Below are 25,994 nucleotides of genomic sequence, written 5' to 3'. Positions count from 1 at the left end.
ACGTTATAGAGGTATGCACGTCAGCTTTGAAATAGGTTTTGCACATCGGTGTTAAACTAGACATCAGGCCATACCGATGTTGGCATTTAGAGCTAATATCGCCGATTCCGATATATCCACCAATATATCTGCATCCCTAAAATAAAGGTTACATGTAAGGTTACATGTAAGGGATGACAAAAAACGTTAACTGTAATCCTTTACCAGCTACAATATTGTAATCAGATTATAAATACTTTGAAAAACTAGATCACTTAAATTCAGAAAGGATGTTTGTGGGAAAAAAATCGGACACTTCTGTTTTCTCAATGACATTCAAATCAGCATTGACAAAAGGCACAACTTTAAGTTTGTTCCACCTGAGCGAGTCTGACCACAAGTCAGATACCACTATGATGACACCAAATGTGTTTGATGGATCGCGGGAAAAGAGCATGAATAGACTTTTGTAGGCTACAGTCCAAGCTATATCTTCCAAAAGATTATCCAACTTGAATAAACGCTTGGAGGTAAGGAGGACAGCAGTGGTGTAGTCTACGGTGATACGGATATCACTTATTATATCACTTATTATCGCCTTCCCTGTGGCTCAGTTGGCAGAGCATGGTGTGTGCAACGCCAGGGTTGTGGGTTCGATTCCCACGGGGGGCCAGTACAAAAAATGCATGAAATGAAATGTATGCATTCACTAGTGTAAGTCGCTCTGGATAAGAGCTTCTGCTAAATGACTAAAATGTAAAAATGTAAATGTATATCCACATAGGTCATTGATGTGAATCACACTGCTGCTCTCTCATTTAGCTATTTGCGCTTTCTGGATTGTGATTGTTGTGGATGGCTGTTCAAAAAAGTAAATGTGTATTTGAACCCAATAATGGTTGAATTCAAGAAGTTAAGTTGCCTATCAATCATTGTTTTTGAAACCAGTGGACAGCCAGTGAAAAATGTGCTCTTGCAACAGCTGCATAGTGTGAATCCCAGCCTATGGAATAAAGATGGGGCTTTATTGCTTAGTCTAATTCATGCTGATAAAAAAAGAAAAATCCATAGGCCTAATGGACACATGCTCAAACTCACTCACTATTGATATACTTAAAAGTGGCAATTTGTAGTTGCTACATCCATTTTTTGACTTCTAAATTATATATATATATATATATATATATATATATATATATATATATATATATATATATATATATATATATACTCTGTTGTTTATATATATATATATATTTCTCCATTGATTCTGGAATAATATAATTTATAAATGCCTCATGAGCTTAGTTCAACTTTCACACTCCATGAGAACCCAAAATATTAGCTTGTTTTTCTCCAATGTTTGTAAACATTATAAATGTAAACAAACACTGTATAGCCTCTTAACGTGGTTAAAACAATAATATTGATATCATGGATGGTCAGTCCTTGCATCCATAGCTGTCTATTAATCTGAGAGTGGTTACATTTATCCAGGTCCATCCCCCTTGATCTTCAATAATAGGACTTGGAAATATGGAGGTTTAGGTTTGAAAATCCTAAACAACAGAGTAGAGCTGGCTAATACATCCTTAGTTTTGTGGTTATGCTCAGGTAAAACTATTTGCCTAACCAATACTTCCATATTTCCAAGTCCTATTCTTGAAGATCATGGGGTATTACATTTATTGGAATGACTGGAATTCTGATAGACTTTGGTTAATGTAAAGAAATAATTTAATCGTATTATTATATGCAGTGGAAAGTGATGGGTTAGAAGAAGCCTACATAACCAATCCATAAAGTAAAATGTTACATCTATATATGGCCAGCTATTTAAACTTTAGCATTGATTTAATCTGCAATAGATGTCGTTCAATTGGTAACATACATGTTGATCTTCTTCTAATACCTCTTAAGGGGAAAGTAATCTAAAAGTAACTGAATGTAATCAGATAACTTTTGGATTACCCAAACTCAGTAATGTAATGTTACTGATGACATCATGGCACCGGTGAAGATGGCTTATGTTTTACGTGCTCCTAAGCAACTGTGTTTTTTTGCAAAAATGTTTGCATTGTTTGTAACTTCTTTTTTAAACTTATTCTGTACATAATGTTGCTGCTACCGTCTCTTATGACCGAAAATAACTTCTGAACATCAGAACAGTGATTACTCACCACGAACTGGCAGAAGCTTTTTCTTCTCCTTTAATAAGTCTGACGAGCCCGATGTGAAGGACATACTGCTTTCCTGGGAACAGGACCAAATCCCCATCATTTGCGTGAAGAGAAGACGGAGAAAAAGAGGATTTGTAATAAGGATGTTTACAACAATACTGAATGAACACTTATTTAAACTTAATATAAATCAAATCTATTTAGTCTAGTAAATAAGTAAATAATGAAACATGCTAAATTTGGTTTAAATAATGCAAAAACAGTGTTGGAGAAGAAAGTAAAAGTGCAATATGTGCCATGTAAAAAAGCTAACGTTTAAGTTCCTTGCTCAGAACATATGAAAGCTGGTGGTTCAATATTCGCAAATCTTCAATATTCCTAGTTAAGAAGTTTTAGGTTGTAGTTATTATAGGAATTATGACGTGTCGACTATTTCTCTCTATACCATTTGTATTTCATATACCTTTGACTATTGGATGTCCTAATAGGCACTTTAGTATTGCCAGCCTAATCTCAGGAGTTGATAGGCTTGAAGTCATAAACAGCACTGTGCATCAAGCATTGCTAAGAGCTGCTGGCAAAGGGAGTAAAGTTTGAATGAATACTTACGAGCCTGCTGCCTACTACCGCTCAGTCAGACTGCTCTATCAAATATCAAATCATAGACTTAATTATAATAAACACAGAAATATGAGCCTTTGGTCATTAATATAGTCAAATCTGGAAACTATCATTTCGAAAACAAAATGTTTATTCTTTCAGTGAAATACGGAACCTTTCCGTATTTTATCGAACGGGTGGCAGCCCTAAGTCCAAATATTGCTGTTACATTGCACTAAATATGCAGGTTTAAAAAAATATACTTCTGTGTATTGATTTTAAGAAAGGCATTGATGTTTATGGTACATACGTGCAACGATTGTGCTTTTGTTAAAATCATCACCCGTTTGGTGAAGTAGGCTGTGATTCAATGATAAATTAACAGGCACCGCATTGATTATATGCAACGCAGGACAAGCTAGTTAACTTCACTAGGGTAGGGGGCAGTATTTTCACGGCCGGATGAAAAACGTACCCAAATTAAACGGCCTACTACTCGGGCCCAGGAACTGGGATATGCATATTATTAGTAGATTTGGATAGAAAACACTCTGAAGTTTCTAAAACTGTTTGAATGATGTCTGTGAGTATAACAGAACTCATATGGCAGGCAAAAAACTGAGAAAAATGTAAGCAGGAAGTGAGAATTCTGGCGCTTGTAGTCCTTTCAAGTCTTGCCAATCGAACACACAGTGACTAAGGATTCATTTTGCACTTCCTAAGGCTTCCACTCGATGTCAACAGTCTTTAGAACCTTGTTTGAGGCGTCTACGATGAACAGAGACCCGACTGGAAGGCTGGGAAGTTGGTAACCCAAGGAATGACATCACTTCGTTGGTGCGCATTCATGAGAGTGTTAGCTCTGTTCCAAAACCTTTTTCAAGACACAGGAACCGTCCGGTTGAAATATTACTGAATCTTCACGTTCTATAGGCCCTAAAGATTGATGTTTTACAACGTTTGAACGAACGTAAATAAAAAAAAAATCTACTTTTCGTCGTGACATTTCCCTCGCACGCCCTACATTTGGAGTACCTTACTGAACGCGCAAACAACATGGAGTTATTTGGACATAAATTATGGATTTTATCGAACAAAACAACATTTGTTGAGTACCTGGGATTCCTGGAAGTGCCTTCTGATGAAGATCATCAAAGGTAAGTGAATATTTCTAATACTATTTATTAATTTAGATGACTCCAACATGGCGGCTATCTGTATCGCCTAGTGTTTTTTTCTGAGCTCAGTACTCAGATTATTGCAAAGTGTGATTTCCCAATAAAGTTATTTTGAAATCTGGCAATGCGGTTGCATTCAGGAGATGTTCATCTATAATTCTTTGAATGACAGTTTAATATTTGATCAATGTTTTTGACGAGTATTTTTGTAGATTGTGGTGCTGATTCACCGGCAGTATTGGAGGCAAAATATTTTCTGAACGTCTCGCTGCAATGTAAAATGCTGTTTTTATATATAAATATGAAGTTTATCGAACAAAAAAATGCATGTATTGTATAACATAATGTCCTAGGAGTGTCATCTGATGAAGATCGTCAAAGGTTAGTGCTTCATTTAGCTGTGTTTTGTGTATTTGTGATGCATGCTAGTTGCTTAGAAAATGGCTGTGTGGTTATTGTGTCGATGTACTCTCCTAACATAATCTAATGTTTTGCTTTCGCTGTAAAGCCTTTTGGAAATCGGACAACGTGGTTCGATTAAGGAGAAGTGTATCTATGAAATGGTGTAAAATAGTCCTATGTTTGAGAACTTTGAATTATGACATTTTGTGGTTTTAAATCTGGCGCTCTGATTTTTCACTGGCTGTTGAATAGGGTGGGACAATTTCGTCCCACCTTCCCTAGAGAGGTTAACGTAGTAATATCATCAACCATGTGTAGTTAACTAGTAATTATGTGAAGATTGATTGTTTTTTATAAGATAAGTTTAATAGCAACTTACCTTGGCTCCTTGCTGCACTCGTGTAACAGGTGGTCAGCCTGCCACACAGTTTCCTCATGAAATGCAATCGGCCATAATCGGCGTACAGAAATGCCGATTACCGATTGTTATGAAAACTTGAAATCGGCCCTAATTAATTGGCCATGTCGGTCGACCTCTAGTACGTACATACCCCAACCAGAAGCCATGGATTACAGGCAACATTCACACTGACCTAAAGGGTAGAGCTGCCGCTTTCAAGGAGCGGGACTCTAACCCGGAAGCTTATAAGAAATCCCGCTATGCCCTCCGACGAACCATCAAACAGGCAAAGCATCAGTACAGGACTAAGATCGAATCGTGCTCCGACGCTCGTCGGATGTGGCAGGGCTTGCAAACTATTACAGACTACAAAGGGAAGCCCAGCCGCAGTGACACAAGCCTACCAGACGAGCTAAATAATTGATATGCTCGCTTTGAGGCAAGTAACACTGAAACATGCATGAGAGCATCAGCTGTTCTGGATAACTGTGTGATCATGCTTTCCACAGCCGATGTGAGTAAGACCTTTAAACAGGTTAACATTCACAAGGCCGCAGGGCCAGACGGATTACCAGGACGTGTACTGCGAGCATGCGCTGACCAACTGGCAAGTGTCTTCACTGACATTTTCAACCTCTCCCTGTCCGAGTCTGTAATACCAACATGTTTCAAGCAGACCACCATAGTCCCTGTGCCCAAGAACACTAAGGTAACCTGCCTAAATGACTACCGACCCGTAGCACACACGTCTGTAGCCATGAAGTGCTTTGAAAGGCTGATCATGGCTCACATCAACACCATTATCCCAGAAACCCTAGACCCACTACAATTTGCATACCGCCCTAACAGATCCACAGATGATGCAATCTCTATTGCACTCCACACTGCCCTTTCCCACCCGGACAAAAGGAACACCTATGTAAGAATGCTATTCATTGACTACAGCTCAGCGTTCAACACCATAGTGCCCTCAAAGCTCACCCCCTGTATATAGTCTCGCTATTGTTATTTTACTGCTGCTCTTTAATTACTTGCTCCTTTTATTTCTTATTCGTATTTTTTAAACTGCATTGTTGGTTAGGGGCTTGTAAGTAAGCATTTCACTGTTGTATTCGGCACGTGACTAATAACATTTTATTTTTGATTTGATTACAATTTTGGAGAAGTAACTACTAACTGTAACAGATTACATTTAGAAAGTAACCTACCCAACCCTGGTTACAGCCTTATTCTAAAATTGATGAAACTATTTTTTTCACTCATCAATCTACACACGGTACCCCATTATGACAAAGTGAAAACAGGTTTTTAGACATTTTTGCTCATAATAAATTTTTTTAAAAAGAAATATCTTATTTACGAATTCAGACCCTTTGCTATGAGATTCTAAATTGAGCTCAGGTGCATCCTGTTTCAATTGATCATCCTTGAGAAGTTTCTACAACTTGATTGGAGTCCATCTGTGGTAAATTCAATTGATTGGAGATTATTTGGAAATGCACACACCTGTCTATATAAGGTCCCACAGCTGACAGTGCATGCAAGAGCAAAAACCAAGCCATGAGGTCAAAGGAATTGTCCGTAGAGCTCCAATACAGGATTGTGTCGAGGCACAGATCTGGTGAAGGGTAACAAAAAGGGTAACATCATTCTTATTTGGAACCACCAAGACTCTTCCTAGAGTTGGCCACCCAGCCAAACTGAGCAATCAGGGGAGAAGGGCCTTGGTCAGGGAGGTGACCAAGAACCTGATGGTCACTCTGACAGAGCTCCAGAGTTCCTCTGTGGAGATGGGAGAACCCTCCAAAAGGATAATCTTCTCTGCAATCAGGCCTTTATGGTAGAGAGGCCAGAGGGAAGCCACTCCTCAGTAAAAGGCATATGACAGCCGACTTGGATTTTGCCAAAAGGCACCTAGACACTCTCAGACCATGAGAAACAAGATTCTCTAGTCTGATGAAACCAGGGTTGAACTCTTTGGCCTGAATGCCAAGCATCCTGTCTGGAAGAAACCTGGCACCATCCCTACAGTGAAGAATGGTGGTGGCAACATCATGCTGTTGGGATGTTTGTCAGCGGCAGGGACTGGGAGACTAGTCAGGATCGAGGGAAAGATGAACGGAGCAAAGTACAGAGAGATCCTTGATGAAAACCTGCTCCAGAGCACTCAAGACCTCAGACTGGAGCGAAGGTTCACCTTCCAACAGGACAACGACCCTAAGCGCACAGCCAAGACAATGCACGAGTGGCTTCGGGACAAGTCTCTGAATGTCCTTGAGTGGCCCAGCCAGAGCCCGGACTTGAATCCAATTGAACATTTCTGGAGAGATCTGAACATAGCTGTGCAGCAACTCTACCCATCCAACCTGACAGAGCTTGAGAGGATATGCAGAGAAGAATGGAAGAAACTCCAAAATAAAGGTGTGCCAAACTTGTAGCATCATACCCAAGAAGACTCAAGGCTGTAATCGCTGCCAAAGGTTCTTCAACAAAGTAAAGGGTCTGAATACTTATGTAAATGTGATATTTAAGTTTATTTGTAATACAAAAAATAAAATAAACTGTTTTTGCTTTGCCATTATGGGCTATTATGTGTAAATTGATGAGGGGAAAAAAATGATTTAACAAAATGTGGAAAGGGTCAAGAGGTCTGAATACTTCCCAAATGCACTGTACAATACATACTGTACGTTTTAAGTTGGATGCTAGATCCAACGTACAGTGTTCATTCAATTATTGATAGTGTTTTCTCTGTGTTTGGAGGGGTGACGAGGGGTGTTGTAAGGTGAAAGACAGAAATATAGATTGAAAAATGGGGTCAGGCACAAAAGACTTGACAGCAAATCAAGGAGAAAAGAAGAACCGAAAGAACAGAAAGTTTATTGAGCATCAACACAGTTTTCAAGAAGTGGAAAACAGGAGTGGAAGGAAAGGCTTACATATATAAACAGGAGAATACAAAACGAGACAAAGGAAGCTGAATTTCTAAACACCTAAATCTTCAAGAGCCTGTTGTTCACTGCAATCCTAATGTATCATGGTACATGTAAAATATCTAAGAAACCATTAAAAAAATGCTCTTATTTCTTGTGTTTTCACTTTCTTAAAACACACCTAATAGGTTCAAAACAATAATACCTTATTAATGCATAAAGACATTTCTCTATCTCTCCTCTTAATGTGTCTGTGAGTATCATATGATCGTATAAACTCTGCCTCAAATCACTCAGAATCTACTTAATGCTCTGATTTAGAAAAATATGGCAAAAGCACATTACAAAGTAATATAAAAAACTACTTTGCACTACTACGCAAAATTCCAGTGTTTGTCAACTCTACATGAGGATAAAACGTTAGCGGTGGTCAGCTAGCGTACCTGTCCTGACCATTAATCTCAGAAGCTGACCTCTGACCCCTTGGTCTTACTTGACAGAGACCACGGAGGTGTTGGTGATGGACTCCATGATGGCGGCCAGGCGGCTGCACAGGTCATGGGGCACTTTGGAGCGCACCGTTGGTGGATCTTTTAAGACCACCCTCTCTGTTGAGCAGTCCAGAACCCTGGGCAGAAACTCGCCCAGCTTTAACTGTAGGGTGTCTGAGAATGAGAGGAAGGAGGGAGAGGAAGAGAAAAACAGAGCTTCCATAAGAGAAGTAAGATGTTAAAATGTGGGATAAATTAGATGAGGAAAATGTGCTACAGAGAGAATTTATTTTTATTATAAGTCTTATAATAACGCAATTATACCTCTCAGCTTTAAGTAAAGTGTTACTGAAATCTGCAAATGACAGCAGTGTTGATGTAGATAAACATTTAGCACAGCTTGGATAAAGCCCAGTAAGAACCTCTTCCCCTCCCTCTGTCCTCACCATCCAGGTCCATTTCCAGGTAGGAGCACCAGTGGCTGCGGATAGCCTCCATTGTGTCCAGGTCCTCCTGGCTGACCATGTCCGGCCGGCTCATCAGGTGCATGCAGGGGATAACCGCCTCGTTCATGATGATCACGCCCTCCTCCACGCCGCTCACCTCGCCGCTCCTGAACAGGGTGGCCGCATTGTCATTCACTTCCTAGGAAGAGAGCAGAAGGGGGAGGGACAGGGGATATGCATATGCAGTGTCACTACGGAGTCTTTTTGGATAAGAGCGTATGCAAAATGACCAAACTATAGCCGAATAAAAATGTCTTGAGATTAGTGGTCTATCTAGAGACAAAGTGTTAATATACTACAGTGAGGGAAAAAAGTATTTGATCCCCTGCTGATTTTGTACGTTTGCCCACTGACAAAGAAATGATCAGTCTATAATTTTAATGGTAGGTTTATTTGAACAGTGAGAGACAGAATAACAACAAAAAAATCCTGAAAAACACGTGTCAAAAAATGTTATAAAATGATTTGCATTTTAATGAGGGAAATAAGTAAAAAGAAAAATACAGGTGAAGAACAAATTACATAATGGACCGGTTTAAAAACCCCTCTGCAAAACATGACTTAGTACTTGGTGGCAAAACCCTTGTTGGCAATCACAGAGGTCAGACGTTTCTTGTAGTTGGCCACCAGGTTTGCACACATCTCAGGAGGGATTTTGTCCCACTCCTCTTTGCAGATCTTCTCCAAGTCATTAAGGTTTCAAGGCTGACGTTTGGCAACTCGAACCTTCAGCTCCCTCCACAGATTTTCTATGGGATTAAGGTCTGGAGACTGGCTAGGCCACTCCAGGACCTTAATGTGCTTCTTCTTGAGCCACTCCTTTGTTGCCTTGGCCGTGTGTTTTGGGTCATTGTCATGCTGCAATACCCATCCACGACCCATTTTCAATGCCCTGGCTGAGGGAAGGAGGTTCTCACCCAAGATTTGACGGTACATGGCCCCGTCCATCGTCCCTTTGATGCGGTGAAGTTGTCCTGTCCCCTTAGCAGAAAAACACCCCCAAAGCATAATGTTTCCACCGCCGATGGTGTTCTTGGGGTCATAGGCAGCATTCCTCCTCCTCCAAACATGGTGAGTTGAGTTGATGCCAAAGAGCTCCATTTTGGTCTCATCTGACCACAACACTTTCACCCAGTTGTCCTCTGAATCATTCAGATGTTCATTGGCAAACTTCAGACGGGCATGTATATGTGCTTTCTTGAGCAGGGGGACCTTACAGGCGCTGCAGGATTTCAGTCCTTCACGGTGTAGTGTGTTACCAATTGTTTTCTTGGTGACTATGGCCCCAGCTGCCTTGAGATCATTGACAAGATCCTCCCGTGTAGTTCTGGGCTGATTCCTCACCGTTCTCATTAAAATGCAAATCAATTTATAACATTTTTGACATGCGTTTTAATGGATTTTTTTGTTGTTATTCTGTCTCTCACTGTTCAAATAAACCTACCATTAAAATTATAGACTGATCATTTCTTTGTCAGTGGGCAAATGTACAAAATCAGCAGGGATCAAATACTTTTTTCCCTCACTGTATATAGCAGGGCTATTTAACTCCAGCCCAGTGAAACTTTCATTCACACTGAAGTTTAGCCTTATTCTCTATTTTATTAACCTTTAATACATCTTTATTTTTATATTCCCAACTGACAGTATCAGTCTCATGTCCCAAATATTTTCAAACCAGGTCTTTCACAGTGATGCATCTGCATCATCAGTAGCACTCACTTTGAGACATCTCCTCCTGTAAAGTGCAATAAGCGACTGCTCCACCCCTCTCTTCTCCCCTCTTCTCAGTAGCATGGTGTTGTCTTTGTAGGCGTGGTTGAGGTAATTCAGCGCCTCGCTCACCCTGGTGGAACATAATGATATCACGCCACGTCAGCCAGTCAGCCCACTGATGACATCACATCAGACAGTCAGCCCACTCACTCACTCACTCAAACCACCATACAGGCTGATCACGTAGGGGCAGAGCCCCGGTCGCCATGACAACACCTACTTTCCATGCTGGTACTGTTCCAAGCCCGTCAGCAGGTAGACAAACACTGTCCGGAACAGGCTGTAGTCGTCATGCCATTGCTGAGGAGAAGAGCACACAGACACAATCAATGCAAGTTTGGTCTGATTTCCAATGGAGAAAAATGCCTACCTAGAGTCTTGGTATAAATAATATACAATACTAAGCTCCTTCCATCAGCCATCAAGGCCTGTGTAATGTAGGATTATGTTCAAATAAGCATTTTACAGTGTTTAGCTCAAATTGTCCACATGTGTAATGACATAAAGGAACCAGTAATCACTGATCATCTTAGATTATGATTGTTGGAACAATCTGCTTAACTGGGGACAACATTTTGGAACATCACAGGTAATGATCATTCATACTCCATTAAACCATTTTTATGCCAGTAAAAATGTGTATACTGGCGACATGATGATCGGTGCCTGGCTGCCAATTTTCAACTAAAAATCAATTCCAATAACCAGAAAAATATTAAATCTACTTTTTGCACAGAGTGAAAGGTTCCCGCGCCATTCTAGCTGCCGGACATCTTGCATTTCCCAACATCTTTGCTTGAAGTAGTCATTTCTAAGCTCCGCAGCCACATGTAGAAGAATGACAGCGTGTCACACACTGACTCAAACAACACAAATAAAGATCTATACACATGTCAGAGGCATTTCTTACTCGGTACAAAAAGTGGATTTAATATCTTTCTGAATATTCTCTAGATATCCGAGTTCCACCTGCAACTGGAAACAGGCATTTTTATGACACAAGTGCCTTCCAAATCAAGAATAAAGAAAGTATCAGCAGTAAAGGTTGTTTGAAAGTAAGTTTACTATGCTGTCAATAGACCATCTGATCAACCTCCAGTACAAGCTAGCTTAGCTATGCCGCTGGAGGTTGGATCTAGATTGGCTAAGGCAAACCTAGCTATTGACACATACCATATATTCCTCCATATCCATATCCTCTGGCTTGATGAGGCGTAGTTTGGCGCGGGCCTCTCTCATGATACTGATGGACCTACACAGGAAGTGATGATTTGCCCCACAGAAATATACTTATGAATAATACTGTCAACTTGATGATAATGTTGATGAAATGCTTTTTAATTGTTCAACAAATAATTGTAAAAATAACAACAAGCTGAATTGCATGTACAACTTACAATGAAATGACAAAACATGAACACATTTTAAAGTTTAAAAATATACATTTCATCGCATGTCAGGATGTGGTGCTGACTGACCTGTTGTCGAAGCTGAGGTTGCGGTCGGTGAAGCCATTCAGCAGGGTCCTCTCGATGACGCGATTGGGCGCCTGGTTCTGGAAGAAGTAGACCAGGGCGTGGTGCAGGCGTGGGTCCTGCTGGGCAGTGGTCTCCTCCTGGGACAACTCAAACAGACGGGAGTACTCCTCCTGGAACGCCTGAGGAGAGGGGTGTGAGAGATGTTAGAGCCCACTGGGCATAGACGTCATCTCTACGTATAGTTTTGATTTAAATTTGGTTGAGTTGTCAATTCAATAATGGCCTTTTTCCCTCCATTCAGATTACTACCTCTCACTTTTGGTTATTTGAAAATGAAATAATCTCCAAAATATCACTATTTTTATAACAAGCAATAGAAGGTTGGTTGCATTTTCAGTTTAATCCACCAGAAAAAGACAGAACAAATATTACAACAAATATTATGGTTAAACTGAAATATACTAATTGATTAAAAAAAACATTATTTTTGAAAAACATTTATAAAAATGGTATAATCTTCATTAATTATATCATAAATAGGACTGGTGGAGTTATGTCTCACATGCAGTAAAAAAAAAATGTCTGCTCTATCCAAAATTACAAACAACTAATTGCAGCATTACCACAAAAATGGAGAAGGCAAGTGGAAAGGGGAGAAGGTAAGGAACTTGTCTGTCGGCCCTGCATTAAAGGCCAGAATTGGCTAAAGAAAATTGTGAGAAATAAAAAAGTATACCAGTTTCATTTAAGTACCAAACAATTGACAGCTGCACCATACAGGTTGCAAAATAGTTGGGAGGAGATTTTAGATATACCGATTCCATGGCACATGAACTGTAAAATATACTGTCCGTGAAATTATGTCTGCCAAGACTCTACCTCTACCCTTTATATGTCTCTACAAGAGGAGACTGACAGAATATTTACAAGTATAGCATGGTAGAAGGACAGACTAGCGAGATTGCACAAACTACCTTACCTTGATGAGGCCAGCCTCAGGGCCTTCATTGTCGAATGCCTGTCTGGCTTTGGCTATGGCCATAATGATTCCCTGCATAGCTGGAGTGAGCATCATCTGAAACACAGAACCACAGAGAAGTACAAAGAATGGGCATTAGAGCGAGGCCATGCACAAACAAACTACTATAGCAATGATGCACCTTTTAGCGAGTCATGTATCCATTCATTGGATTGATGCAAACAGTCATATTATAATCTGAAGCAACAGTCAAAGAGTGGCATTGCCCAAAATGTATCCAAATTATTTTCTAACCAATAAATCAATAGAAGTCATCGACCACGGAACAGCATGCTTTCAATGTACTGGAGTTGGATTTATATATGTACAGTGCCTTCGGAAAGTATTCAGACCCCTTGACTTTTTCAACATTGTTACATTACAGCCTTATTCTAAAATGGATTAAATAAAATATATTCCTCAGCAATCTACACACAATACCCCATAATGACAAAGTGAAAACAGGTTTTTATATATTTTTTTAAAATGTCATAAATATAAAAAACAAATACATTATTTAAATAAGTATTCAGACCCTTTGCTATGATACTCGAAATTTAGCTCAGGTGCATCCTGTTTCCATTGATCATCCTTGAGATGTTTCTACAATTTGATTAGAGTCCACCTGTGGTAAATTTAATTCATTGGACATGATTTGGAAAGGAACACACCTGTCTATATAAGGTCCCACAGTTGACAGTGCATGTCAGAGCAAAAACCAAGCCATGAGGTCGAAGAAATTGTCCGTAGAGCTCCGAGACAGGATTGTGTGGAGGCATAGATCTGGTGAAGGGCAACAAAATATTTCTGCAGCTTTGAAGGTCCCCAAGAACAAAGTGGCCTCCATCATTCTCAAATGGAAGAAGTTTGGAACCACCAAGACTCTTCCTAGAGCTGGCTGCCTGGCCAAACTGAGCAGACAGGGGAGAAGGGCCTTTATGGTTGTCCAGAAGGACAACCATCTTTGCAGCACTCCACCAATCAGGCCGTTATGGTAGAGCGGCCAGATGGAAGCCACTCCTCAGTAAAAGGCACATGGCAGCCCGCTTGGAGTTTGCCAAAAGTCACCTAAAGACTGTCAGACGATGAGAAACAAGATTCTCTGGTCTGATGAAACCAAGATTGAACTCTTTGGCCTGAATGCCAAGTGTCACATCTGGAGGAAACCTGGCACCATCCCTACGGTGAAGCATGGTGGTGGCAGTATCATGCTGTGGGGAGGTTTTTCAGCTGCAGGGACTGGGAGACTAGTCAGGATCGAGGCAAAGATGAACAGAGCAAAGTACAGAGATCCTTGATGAAAACCTGCTCCAGAGTGCTCACAACCTCAGACTGGGGAGAAGGTTCACCTTCCAACAGGACAACGACCCTAAGCACACAGCCAAGACAACGCAGGAGTAGCTTCGGGACAAGTCTCTGAATGTCCTTGAGTGGCCCAGCCAGAGCCCGGACTTGAACCCGATCGAACATCTATGGAGAGACCTGAAAACAGCTGTGCAGCGACGCTCCCCATCCAATCTGACAGAGTATGAGAGGATCTGCAGAGGAGAATGGGAGAAACTCCCCAAATACAGGTGTGCCAAGCTTGTAGCGTCATACCCAAGAAGACTTGATGCTGTAATCATTACCAAAGGTGTTTCAACAAAGTACTATGTAAAAGGTCTGAATACTTATGTAAATTTAACATTAAAAAAAAGTTGAACTGTTTTTGCTTTTCATTATGAGGTATAGTGTGTAGATTGACAAGGCGAATGTGGAAAAGTCAAGGGGTCTGAATACTATCTGAAGGCAGTGTATTTATTTAAATTACGTATGGGGCAACTCTCTACCTCTTCATTGTAGCCGTCATTGTCAGCCTGCACCAGGATCCTGCCCACGTTGGGGATCTCCACCTCCGACACCACGTTCTCTGGTTGCTGCTGCCGGCGTCTGGTCGCCGGCGGGGCGTCCTGACCATCCTCGCCGTCTGCCTGGGTGTCGGGCGCTTCTGCAGCTTCCGCCCCTGCCTCTCTGACCTCAGGCTCGCTGTCGGTCTCAGTGGAGGGGTCAGGGGTCACAGCTGCAGTCTGGGCCTGGCCATTCATCTCTGCTGCAGGGCTGGGAGACTGTGGTGGGGGGAGCTGCTGGGCATATGAAGTTGACATTAAGTTAGATAGATCAAGTTAGCTGGTTAATGCTAAGGCATATAGAGACCTAACATGCATACTTGTCTGGTACTTGTCTAATAATAAAAAAGGTGTCACCTCTCCCAAACAGAAATTATTATGTTACACAATAAAAAGCTTAATTGCAGCATATATAATTTAAATAAAATAGAATGATTTTTCTGACTGGATCCCCTTTTGATTGATAAACTGAGTCGTAAAATGTACATTTACTATGCATTAACATAGTTGGATTATTAAAATAATGGAATGACCATAAACAAAGCCAAAAGCACTTCACTACATTGGGATTCATTCAAGGACTATATACATTGACCACTAGAGGTCGCATGTACACCATTTATGAATAAGTTTGCCGTTTGCACAGGCAGGTAGTCTGTCCAGCAAGCAATGGAATGTGAAACACGCCAAGCGGGTTACAGTTATATTTAACATAAGGCGGGTAAAATCTAGACAGAACATTCAGATACTACTTGGACAACGTTCTACCAAAAATTAGACGACAAAGAGCAACCGCAATATCACGATGGATCCTTGTCAACAGGGAATACACCCATTCTGTTTCATACACATTCACAAAATTCTGCTGTTACGCAATGTTGACAACATTCACACAAGCATTCTCATACCATTTCACAGGCCTGAAAAAGAGCATTGGTCCAAGCAGTCAACCAACCTACGGCTTGGCGGCAGGTGGCCTAGTGGTTAGAGCGTTTGGCCAGTAACCGAAAGGTTGCTGGATCGAATCCCCGGTAAAGGTAAAAATCTGTCGTTCTGCCCGAGCAAGGCAAATAACCCACTGTTCCCCGGGCGCCAAAGACGTGGATGTCGATTTTGGCAGCCCCCCAGCACCTCTCTGATTCAGAGGTTGGGTTAAATGCGGAAGACAGATTTCAGTTGAATGCATTCAGTTGTACAACTGACTAGGTATCCCCCTTTCCCTTGTCGTTGGAATAAGCCAGAACTCTCTCCAACTGACCGTAAAGTACAGTAAGAGGAATAAAAAGCTCCTGTTCTACTTAAAGACTGGCCACAGCTCCTGCGTCCTCCTGACAGTGTGAACCCCCAGTGGTAAACCAACTGTGTGGAATGCTGCTGAGATGAACGGGGGAGGGTGTCCAGTGACTGACTGCTAAGGCTGTATCGCCTCCAGGGAGGGGGTGGGATGTGGGGAAAGGGACTTTGGCCAAACAGTTGGAAGATATTGGGGTATACTAACTACAGTAGCTGTTTAGTCACAACACATCTAGCATGAAAATGGCATACTGAAACAAAAATGAAGCTCACAAGTACAATCTCACAAAAGACTAAAGACTTAAAACTCAGACGAGAGTGCCGGAGTGTAGTGCCTTTGGACTACACATAGCCGCTGTCTAAAAGATAAACAACAACTCTGAGAAGAACACACTCCTCCTCTTTACTTATATGTTCTTAATATAAAACCTAACCCGTGGGTCGCCCTAATGTCATGACTCGCTCCCAAAACATCCAGTAGCAGAAGCTATCACTATGCAACAGGTTAGTAAGAGATATAGGCCAAGGTCTATATGTGTACATGGCCCTAGATAGAGTATGTGACCGATATTCAATGGGTGCTCAGATGACAATCCCAGACCCCTCTTTTCACCCTGCCCACTTGACGGTGTTGCTGGCCCTCCTTGTCCTCGCTGGTATGTTGGCAGGGCTCTGGCGTGACAGTGACAGACTGGTGGTCGCTCTCCTCTGGGCTGCTGCCAGCGTTCTCCAGGGACACAGGGACCGGGGACTGGGGCTGGCTTGTTGGGACAGGCTCTGAAACAGGACAAGGACCATGAATGGAACAGGCAACAATAGTCAGAACAGATCTGAAATATTTGCTAGTGCTTAATTGAACAACTGAATTGAATACATTTGCTACATTTTATGAAGAGGGAAATTGATTAGTCCCCATCGGTAGACAGACAGGGACAATAGGCCTTGGCCAAACGTGGTGACCATATCATTCAGTATCTGACTAAAAGACAAGGACAAAAACCAACAAACACCGCCACCCTCAAAGACCATTATCGCGTAACCCTGCCATATAAATTGATGTCCAGACTGACCTTCAGAATCCACTGCCGGTTCAACAGCCGACTCTGCCTCTGGTTCCTGTCCCTGCTCCCCAGTGGGTTCCCGGGCAGGTCCAGGTTTGGGGACTGGTTCTGCTGGCTCGTCTTTTTCTTTACTGGGAACACGAGTGGAGGTGGAGGCAGCTGTGGGAGCGGCCGGCTCCTGCTGTGGCGGCTGGTAAAACTGCTCTTCCCACTCCCTGAGCTCTTGCTGGAACCAGCGGTTGTCCTCGCGCACGTAGTGCCCGAGGATGGGTGGCAAAGAGTCCATGCCCTGCATGACCTGGCCCGTCTCATCATCTGTGTCTTCTGTGGACAGAAATATCATAAATATAAACATCACAATGAGCTAACTGATCACATTCAATAGTAACATAAACTAAGCAGCATACCCTGAAAAGACAAGCAAAACACACTAAAAAACACCTGTTCAGGCTATGAATTGGATATTCATGAATGTATTTATGTATACATCCTGAGCAACAGTTACAGTGTGCACAGATATAGCAGGTATACAGTATAGGTGTGGCCAGATATACAGGGCATTCAGAAAGTATTCAGACCCCTGGACTTTTTCCAAATTTTGTTACATTACAGCCTTATTCTAAAATTGATAATAAAAAAATAAAAAATCCTCATAAATCTAAACACAACACCCCATAACGACAAAGCATTTTTGTAAATGTATATAAAAACAAGATCACATTTACATAAGTATTCAGACCCTTTGCTCTGTACTTTGTTGAAGCACCTTTGGCAGCGGTTACAGCCTCGAGTCTTCTTGGGTATGACGTTACAAGGTTGGCACACCTGTATTTGGGGAGTTACACATTCTTCTCTGCAGATCCTCTCAAGCTCTGTCAGGTTGGATGGGGAGCATTGCTGCACAGCTATTTTCAGGTCTCTCCAGAGATGTTTGATCGGGTTCAAGTCCAGGCTCTGGCTGGGCCACTCAAGGACATTCAGAGACTTGTCCCGAAGCCACTCCTGCATTGTCTTGGCTGTGTGCTTTGGGTCGTTGTCCTGTTGGAAGGTGAACCTTCACCCCAGTCTGTGGTCCTGAACAGGTTTTCATCAAGATTTCTCTCTGTACTTTGCTCTGTTCATCTTTGCCTCGATCCTGACTCCCAGTCCCTGCCGCCGAAAAACATCCATACAGCATGATACTGCCACCACCATGCTTCACCGTAGGGATGGTGCCAGGTTTCCTCCAGACGTGACACTTGGCATTCAGGCCAAAGAGTTCAATCTTAATTTCATCAGACCAGAGAATCTTGTTTCTCATCGTCTGAGATTCTTTAGGTGGCTTTTACTGAGGAGTGGCTTCCTTCTGGCCACTCTACATCTGTTTTTTACTTTTAATACATTTGCAAACATTTCTAAACCTGTTTTCGCTAGGGTATTGTGTGTAGATTGCTGAAGATTTTATTTAATCAATTTTAGAATAAGGCTGTAACAAAATGTGGAAAAAGTCAAGGGGTCTGAAGGCACTGTATATAAACAGCACTGTGACATGTCGACTTGCACATGTTGACACACAAACATTTCCGACATTTCAGTCCAAAGTCATTTAGCTGAGCATGACTGGCTTCATGTTTTTGGTCCCCTTGGCATACATCGCTAGTTCAGTTTGTGGTCTTACACACATCCTTCAAAAATGAAGGTGCTGGCCTAAGGAGGGATACTTGAAGAGAACAGAAAAGCCTGCACACTGAATATGCTCCCAATTACCACCTTTATTGACAACGTTTCGATCCAACACGGATTTTCTTCAGGTCAAATGGACTGAGTGCTCACTTCACAATATACTGTACATAAAAATGTTCACCTTGCAAACATAACTCGTTTCTAAGGAGAATGGGGAGGAGGGATACAGGTACCTGCAATTAGGTGAGGCAGCCTGTCGTCGATATACATGAGACAATAGGCGCTGGCGTTGGTCATGCCTCCGTACGAGTCCTTGACCAGCTCCTCCCAGGAGGACTCGCTGACGATGACGTCGTTGTACTTCATCCAGCACTGGTTGCTGTGGTCGTAGATATAGGCCCAGTAGTGGCCGGCCGAGGCTTGGCCCTCGTGGACGAGGACAGCGTGAAGCCTGTACGGCACCTTCACACACATCAAAACAAGAGAAACTTTCTGTATTGGCATGTGCACACATCAAACAAGAGATTAGGACTAGAAAAGTAAAGTTTTAGCACAAACCGTTAATCATTATAGTCTCTTGTGACAGAGCGGTAACATAATGCCAAATCGAGTACCTGACAAGATTTGGTTCTGGGTTCCGAGATGAATCATTATGCAATGCTTGTGACACATGTTCAATCTAACAAAGTTATATTAGTGTATCACATGCTTTAACCTGACATGGACTGTCAGATAGATGGGATCTTACCTGACACAGGCTGTTATCCGAGTACATGCCCTCCAGCGCTTGGCTGACCCTGTCGATGCTGGCCTTTAGCTCTGAGCACCGAGACACAGACACACAGATCAATGCAGTGCACCTGGGGCCGGGCCAGACACACACACACACACCACACACACACACACACACACACACACACACACACACACACACACACACACACACACACACACACACACACACACACACACACTAGAGTAGACACTCTGGGATAACTGACTGACAGCTAGGGTAGGCTGTCTGCTCATGACACACATCCAAATGAAGAGTTATCACTAGATATGTACAGTAAATGAGTATTACCACATATAGCATCAAATCATGTTTAAACAGGTAAACATGCTCTCATGGAAGAGAATCTCGCAATCACCACAGAGCCATCACAGAAATGACGTGCTATTTGCATGTGAAAATGTCATAGGATGTAGAAGATCCATTGTTCACACTTTGCCGGTGCTATGCAAATCTTACCGAGAGTGGCTGTAATAGACAACGAAACATTTCAACTTGAACCCAATTGCAGAGAGGTTATCATTAGTGAATCCAGGTGTAGGTGACCGTACCGTTCATGTTGTTCTCCATCTCTGTCCTCCAGCGTTGCAGGCAGGTCTTGACGAAGCGCAGCTCCTCCTCCGTCACACTGTGGGGGGCGGGGTGAGGTGGGGCGTCCATGGGGGGTCTGCACTGGGTGAAGGGCTTGTAGATGGGCGTCCTCTGGCTCGAGGAGGGCTTCTGCTGACAGGTGGAGCTGTCGGACGGGCCTGCGTCTCCTGGCTCATGACACTGACTGAGGAGACCCACAGAGGAAAGGCAAGATGTCAACAAATGGGGTTGGCATACAGTGAAGAGAGAGTGGGTGATGTACTATACGTAGGCAAGCAGGTAAAACATTACAGGGGTGATTTGGTAAATCTCATATCTGAAATCATTTTAATATTTCATCATTTTTTACTAGGAGTTTGAAATGTATTCATTGATTTTCAATTATCCCCTGAATTGACTGACTTCACATTGACACTCTAGGTAGGAACACATCACAAAGTGTTGGCACTGCAGTCACATTGACTAATAAGGAGTACCGGTAAGTCGTGACAGGACTAGATATCGAGTAAGCACTGGAAACTTCTACATGCACACATAGCCTTGACAATTGAGACAGTTGTCCCAGAGGTCCTTGCCTGGTATCGTCAGGGTTGGCGTCTGTGTGCTGGGGGTTGCTGCTGGGCGGAGTGGGGGAAGATGCAGCCAGCCTCGCGTCTTCAGCAGGGGACACACTGGTGGGCTTAGTGCAGGCGAACTCCAACATGTACTGTAACATGTCTGCCAGGGGATAGTTTGTCGGCCCGGAGCCATAGTTTCTGTAGCTGGAAACAGAAGGAGACAAAAGGTTGAACTCATGGTAAATTAGTGACAAACAGATTTCATAAAAAAAAATACATGTCAGTCATGATTCACGAGCAGGACATTTCCTACGTGAATCAAAACACTCATATTAGAGAAACACTGTGTGTACGTTACTTTTTCTACTAACTCATGATTTATTCACTCTCAGTGGACACATTTGGAGGTATCCATCCTGGTGCAGTCATCAGTGAATTCTTCAATAAAACATGATTAGCTAAAAGAGCACAGTTGTCCTCCAAAATGTGTATTGGCATGTACCTGATGTGTCACACTGCTTTACAAACAGTTAACTCAATAAACTCACCATTCCAGTTTCTGCTGCAGGACTGTGAGATGCTCCTTCAGTTGCTTCACCTCTCCTCTCCTGTTGTGGGTCTGCTCATTGTTCTTGTGAAGGTATCTGTTTGCATACAGTAAACTTAGTTTACCACAAGAGTTTATTTGACTCTGATTCCCCAATTACAGTATCATCATTACAATGCAATACAATACTCAGTCTACTGTAAATGCACGCTGATACTCAATATATACTGAAGAGTTTCTATCCAAAACGCTATATTTCCATTTTCAGAAACTATGGTAAATGAGCATTTATTTAAATGATTTATGAAAGAGATTGGTGTGTTTTTTGACTATCTAATCATGGCATGAGGTTGTTCAATGACAGTTATGTATTTGTTTAAATCTAATCACTTGATGGTTTAATTTCAGAGAAACATATAATCATGTTTTTTTTGCAAAACGCTATACAGTGAGGGAAAAAAGTATTTGATCCCCTGCTGATTTTGTGCGTTTGCCCACTGACAAAGAAATGATCAGTCTAAAATGTTAATGGTAGGTTTATTTGAACAGTGAGAGACAGAACAACCAAAAAATCCAGAAAAATGCATGTCAAAAATGTTAAAAATTGATTTGCATTTTAATGTGGGAAATAAGTATTTGACCCCCTCTCAATCAGAAAGATTTATGGCTCCCAGGTGTCTTTTATACAGGTAACAAACTGAGATTAGTAGCACACTCTTAAAGGGAGTGATCCTAATCTCAGCTTGTTACCTGTATAAAAGACACTTGTCCACTGAAGCAATCAATCAATCAATCAATCAATCAGATTCCAAACTCTCCACCATGGCCAAGACCAAAGAGCTCCCCAAGGATGTCAAGGACAAGATTGTAGACCTACACAAGGCTGGAATGGGCTATAAGACCATCGCCAAGCAGCTTGGTGAGGAGGTGACAACAGTTGGTGCGATTATTCGCAAATGGAAGAAACACAAAAGAACTGTCAATCTCCCTCGGCCTGGGACTCCATGCAAGATCTCACCTCGTGGAGTTGCAATGATCATGAGAACGGTGAGGAATCAGCCCAGAACTACACGGGAGGATCTTGTCAATGACCTCAAGGCAGCTGGGACCATAGTCACCAAGAAAACAATTGGTAACACACTACGCCGTGAAGGACTGAAATACTGCAGCGCACGCAAGGTCCCCCTGCTCAAGAAAGCACATATACATGCCCGTCTGAAGTTTGCCAATGAACATCTGAATGATTCAGAGGACAACTGGATGAAAGTGTTGTGGTCAGATGAGACCGAAATGGAGCTCTTTGGCATCAACTCAACTCGCCGTGTTTGGAGAAGGAGGAATGCTGCCTATGACCCCAAGAACATCACCCCCACCGTCAAACATGGAGGTGGAAACATTATGCTTCGGGGGTGTTTTTCTGCTAAGGGGACAGGACAACTTCACCGCATCAAAGGGACGATGGACGGGGCCATGTACCGTCAAATCTTGGGTGAGAACCTCCTTCCCTCAGCCAGGGCATTGAAAATGGGTCGTGGATGGGTATTCCAGGCATGACAATGATCCAAAACACACGGCCAAGGCAACAAAGGAGTGGCTCAAGAAGAAGCACATTAAGGTCCTTAATCCAATAGAAAATCTGTGGAGGGAGCTGAAGGTTCGAGTTGCCAAACATCAGCCTCGAAACCTTAATGACTTGGAGAAGATCTGCAAAGAGGAGTGGGACAAAATACCTCCTGAGATGTGTGCAAACCTGGTGGCCAACTACAAGAAACGTCTGACCTCTGTGATTGCCAACAAGGGTTTTGCCACCAAGTACTAAGTCATGTTTTGCAGAGGGGTCAAATACTTATTTCCCTCATTAAAATGCAAATCATTTTATAACATTTTTGACATTCGTTCTTCTGAATTTTTTTGTTGTTATTCTGTCTGTTACTGTTCAAATAAACCTACCATTAAAATTATAGACCGATCATTTCTTTGTCAGTGGGCAAATGTACAAAATCAGCAGGGGATCAAATACTTTTTTCCCCTCACTGTATATTCGCCCCACTCTCAGAAAAATAAAGTAGTACTGCTAGGTTTTACACAGTCAAATGTAACAAATAACTACTTAAAAAAAATAAAGAACTGTATAAATGACACGTGACATCAATAATAAAACAAATAAAATAATCAATACAGTAATATGAGATCTGTGTGTAAAACACTGACATTTTAGTCATTTAGCAGATGCTCTTCTTCAGAGTGACTTACAGATAGTGCATTCATCTTCAGATAGCTAGGTGAAACAACCACATACAGTATATCACATACCGTAGCGTTTTGGAAATAAACTCTTCATATGAATATATATGTTTAGAGACATATAATAACACATATACACTACCAGTCAAACGTTTTAGAACACCTACTCATTCAAGGGTTTTTCTTTATATTTACTATTTTCTACATTGTAGAATAATAGTGAAGACATCAAAACTATGAAATAACACATATGGAATCATGTACTAAAAAAAAAAAAGAGTTAAACAAATCAAAATATATTTTCAATATGTAGCCATCCTTTGCCTTGATGATCGCTTTGTACACTCTTGGCATTCTCTCAACCAGCTTCATGAGGTAGTCACCTGGAATGCATTTCAACTAAGAGGTGTGCCTTGTTAAAAGTGAATTTGTGTAATTTCTTTCCTTCTTAATGCGTATGAGCCAATCTACAATGGTTTGAGCCTGTGTTGTGACAAGGTAGGGGTGATATACAGAAGATAGCCCTTTTTGGAAAAATACCAAGTTCATATTATGGCAAGAACACCTCAAATAAGCAAAGAGAAACGAAAGTCCATCATTACTTTAAGACATGAAGGTCAGTCAATACGGAAAATGTCAAGAACTTTGAAAGTTTCTTCAAGTGCAGTCGCAAAAACCATCAAGCGCTATGATGAAACTGGCTCTCATGAGGACCACCACAGGAATGGAAGACCCAGAGTTACCTCTGCCGCAGAGGATAAGTTCATTAGAGTTACCAGCCTCAGAAATTGCAGCCCAAATAAATGCTTCAGAGTTCAAGTAACAGACATCTCAAAATCCACTGTTCAGAGGACACTGCGTGAATCATGCCTCCATGGTCGAATTGCTGCAAAGAAACCACTACTAAAGGACACCAATAAGAAATATGAGCAATGGACATTAGACCGGTGGAAATATGTCCTTTGGTCTGGAGTCCAAATTGGAGATTTTTGGTTCAAACCGCAGTATCTTTGTGAGATGTTGTAAAACCTTTGACCGGTAGTGTACACAGTTTTAGCTTTTTCACAAATGAATATCAAGCAGCTCACCTGTCCATATAAATGATTTGTGGGAACTCCAGTTTCTTGTGAATCTTCTCTGGGCGTCCTAACGACTGGTTGAACTCAAACCTGGACAGTTCAAAGGTCAACACTGGTGGTAACTTTGAGAACCATCTCTGGAACAGAGAGAATTCCCATCCACATGAATATTCCCATATACTGTACATTTCTATGTATATTTTCACTACCGTTCAAAAGTTTGTGGTCACTTAGAAATGTCTTTGTTTTTGAAAGAAAATCATTTTTTTCCCATTAAAATCACATCAAATTGGTAAGAAATACAGTGTAGACATTGTTAAAGTTGTAAATGACTATTGTAGCTGGAAACGGCAGATTTTTTATGGAATATGTACATAGGCGTACAGAGGCCCATTATCAGCAACCATCACTCCTGTGTTCCAATGGCACGTTGTGTTAGCTAATCCAAGAGTATTATTTAAAAAGGTTAATTGATCACTAGAGAACCCTTTTGCAATTATGTTTGCACAGCTGAAAATTGTTGTGCTGATTAAGGAAGCAATAAAACTGGCCTTTAGACTAGTGAAGTATCTGGAGCATCAGCATTTGTGGGTTTGATTACAGGCTCAAAATGGCCAGAAACAAAGACTTTCTTCTGAAACTCATCAGTCTATTCTTGATCTGAGAAATGAAAGCTATTCCATGCGACTCCGGGATGCTGGCCTTCTAGGCAGAGTTCCTCTGTCGAGTGACTGTGTTATTTTGCACATCTTAATATTTTCTTTTCTTTTCATTGGCCAGTCTGAGATATGGCTTTTTCTTTGCAACTCTGCCTAGAAGGCCAGCATCCCGGAGTCGCCTCTTCACTGTTGACATTGAGACTGGTGTTTTGCGGGTACTATTTAATGAAGCTGCCAGTTGAGGACTTGTGAGGTGTTTGTTTCTCAAACTAGGCACTCTAATGTACTTGTCCTCTTGCTAATTTGTGCACTGGGGCCTCCCACTCATCTTTCTATTCTGTTAGAGCCAGTTTGCGCTGTTCTATGAAGGGAGTAGTACACAGCGTTGTTTCTTGGCAATTTCTCGCACGGAATAGTCTTCATTTCTCAGAACAAGAATAGACTGGCCATTTTGAGCCTGTAATCGAACCCACAAATGCTGATGCTCCAGATACTCAAATAGTCTAAAGAAGGCCAATAGTATTGCTTCTTTAATCAAAACAACAGTTTTCAGCTGTGCTAACATAATTGCAAAATAATTTTCTAATGATCAATTAGCCTTTTAAAATGATAAACTTGGATTAGCTAACACAACGTGCCATTGGAACACAGGAGTGATGGCTGCTGATAATGGGCCTCTAA

General features: G+C 41.7%; 1 protein-coding gene across 9 annotated transcripts in view; it reads right to left on the bottom strand.

The window, feature by feature from the left end:
* Positions 1-7,599: 7,599 nt before the first annotated feature.
* LOC100194713 (ubiquitin carboxyl-terminal hydrolase 28) overlaps positions 7,600-25,994 on the bottom strand; it is a 30,132-nt gene continuing 11,737 nt past the window's right edge. For 7 of the 9 annotated variants that reach the window (XM_014137346.3, XM_014137348.3, XM_014137350.3 and 4 more), the window contains exons 10-25: positions 24,664-24,791; positions 21,333-21,428; positions 20,803-20,988; positions 20,188-20,411; positions 19,592-19,662; positions 19,077-19,305; positions 17,191-17,505; positions 16,734-16,897; positions 14,771-15,064; positions 12,903-12,998; positions 11,924-12,102; positions 11,619-11,697; positions 10,666-10,745; positions 10,392-10,515; positions 8,610-8,808; positions 7,600-8,337 (exon numbers count right to left, since the gene is read on the bottom strand). In XM_014137346.3, coding sequence (XP_013992821.3) covers positions 8,162-8,337; positions 8,610-8,808; positions 10,392-10,515; positions 10,666-10,745; positions 11,619-11,697; positions 11,924-12,102; positions 12,903-12,998; positions 14,771-15,064; positions 16,734-16,897; positions 17,191-17,505; positions 19,077-19,305; positions 19,592-19,662; positions 20,188-20,411; positions 20,803-20,988; positions 21,333-21,428; positions 24,664-24,791 — 2,640 coding nt within the window. In that variant the 3' untranslated portion in view covers positions 7,600-8,161. The remainder of the gene's footprint in view (positions 8,338-8,609; positions 8,809-10,391; positions 10,516-10,665; positions 10,746-11,618; positions 11,698-11,923; positions 12,103-12,902; positions 12,999-14,770; positions 15,065-16,733; positions 16,898-17,190; positions 17,506-19,076; positions 19,306-19,591; positions 19,663-20,187; positions 20,412-20,802; positions 20,989-21,332; positions 21,429-24,663; positions 24,792-25,994) is intronic. The other 2 variants (XM_014137347.3, XM_014137349.3) reach the window with 2 other exon arrangements.

Source organism: Salmo salar, chromosome 13 (genome assembly GCF_965601325.2).
Source record: "Salmo salar chromosome 13, fSalSal1, whole genome shotgun sequence".
Classification (NCBI taxonomy): domain Eukaryota; kingdom Metazoa; phylum Chordata; class Actinopteri; order Salmoniformes; family Salmonidae; genus Salmo; species Salmo salar.
This window is presented reverse-complemented; position numbering and strand designations above follow the sequence as displayed.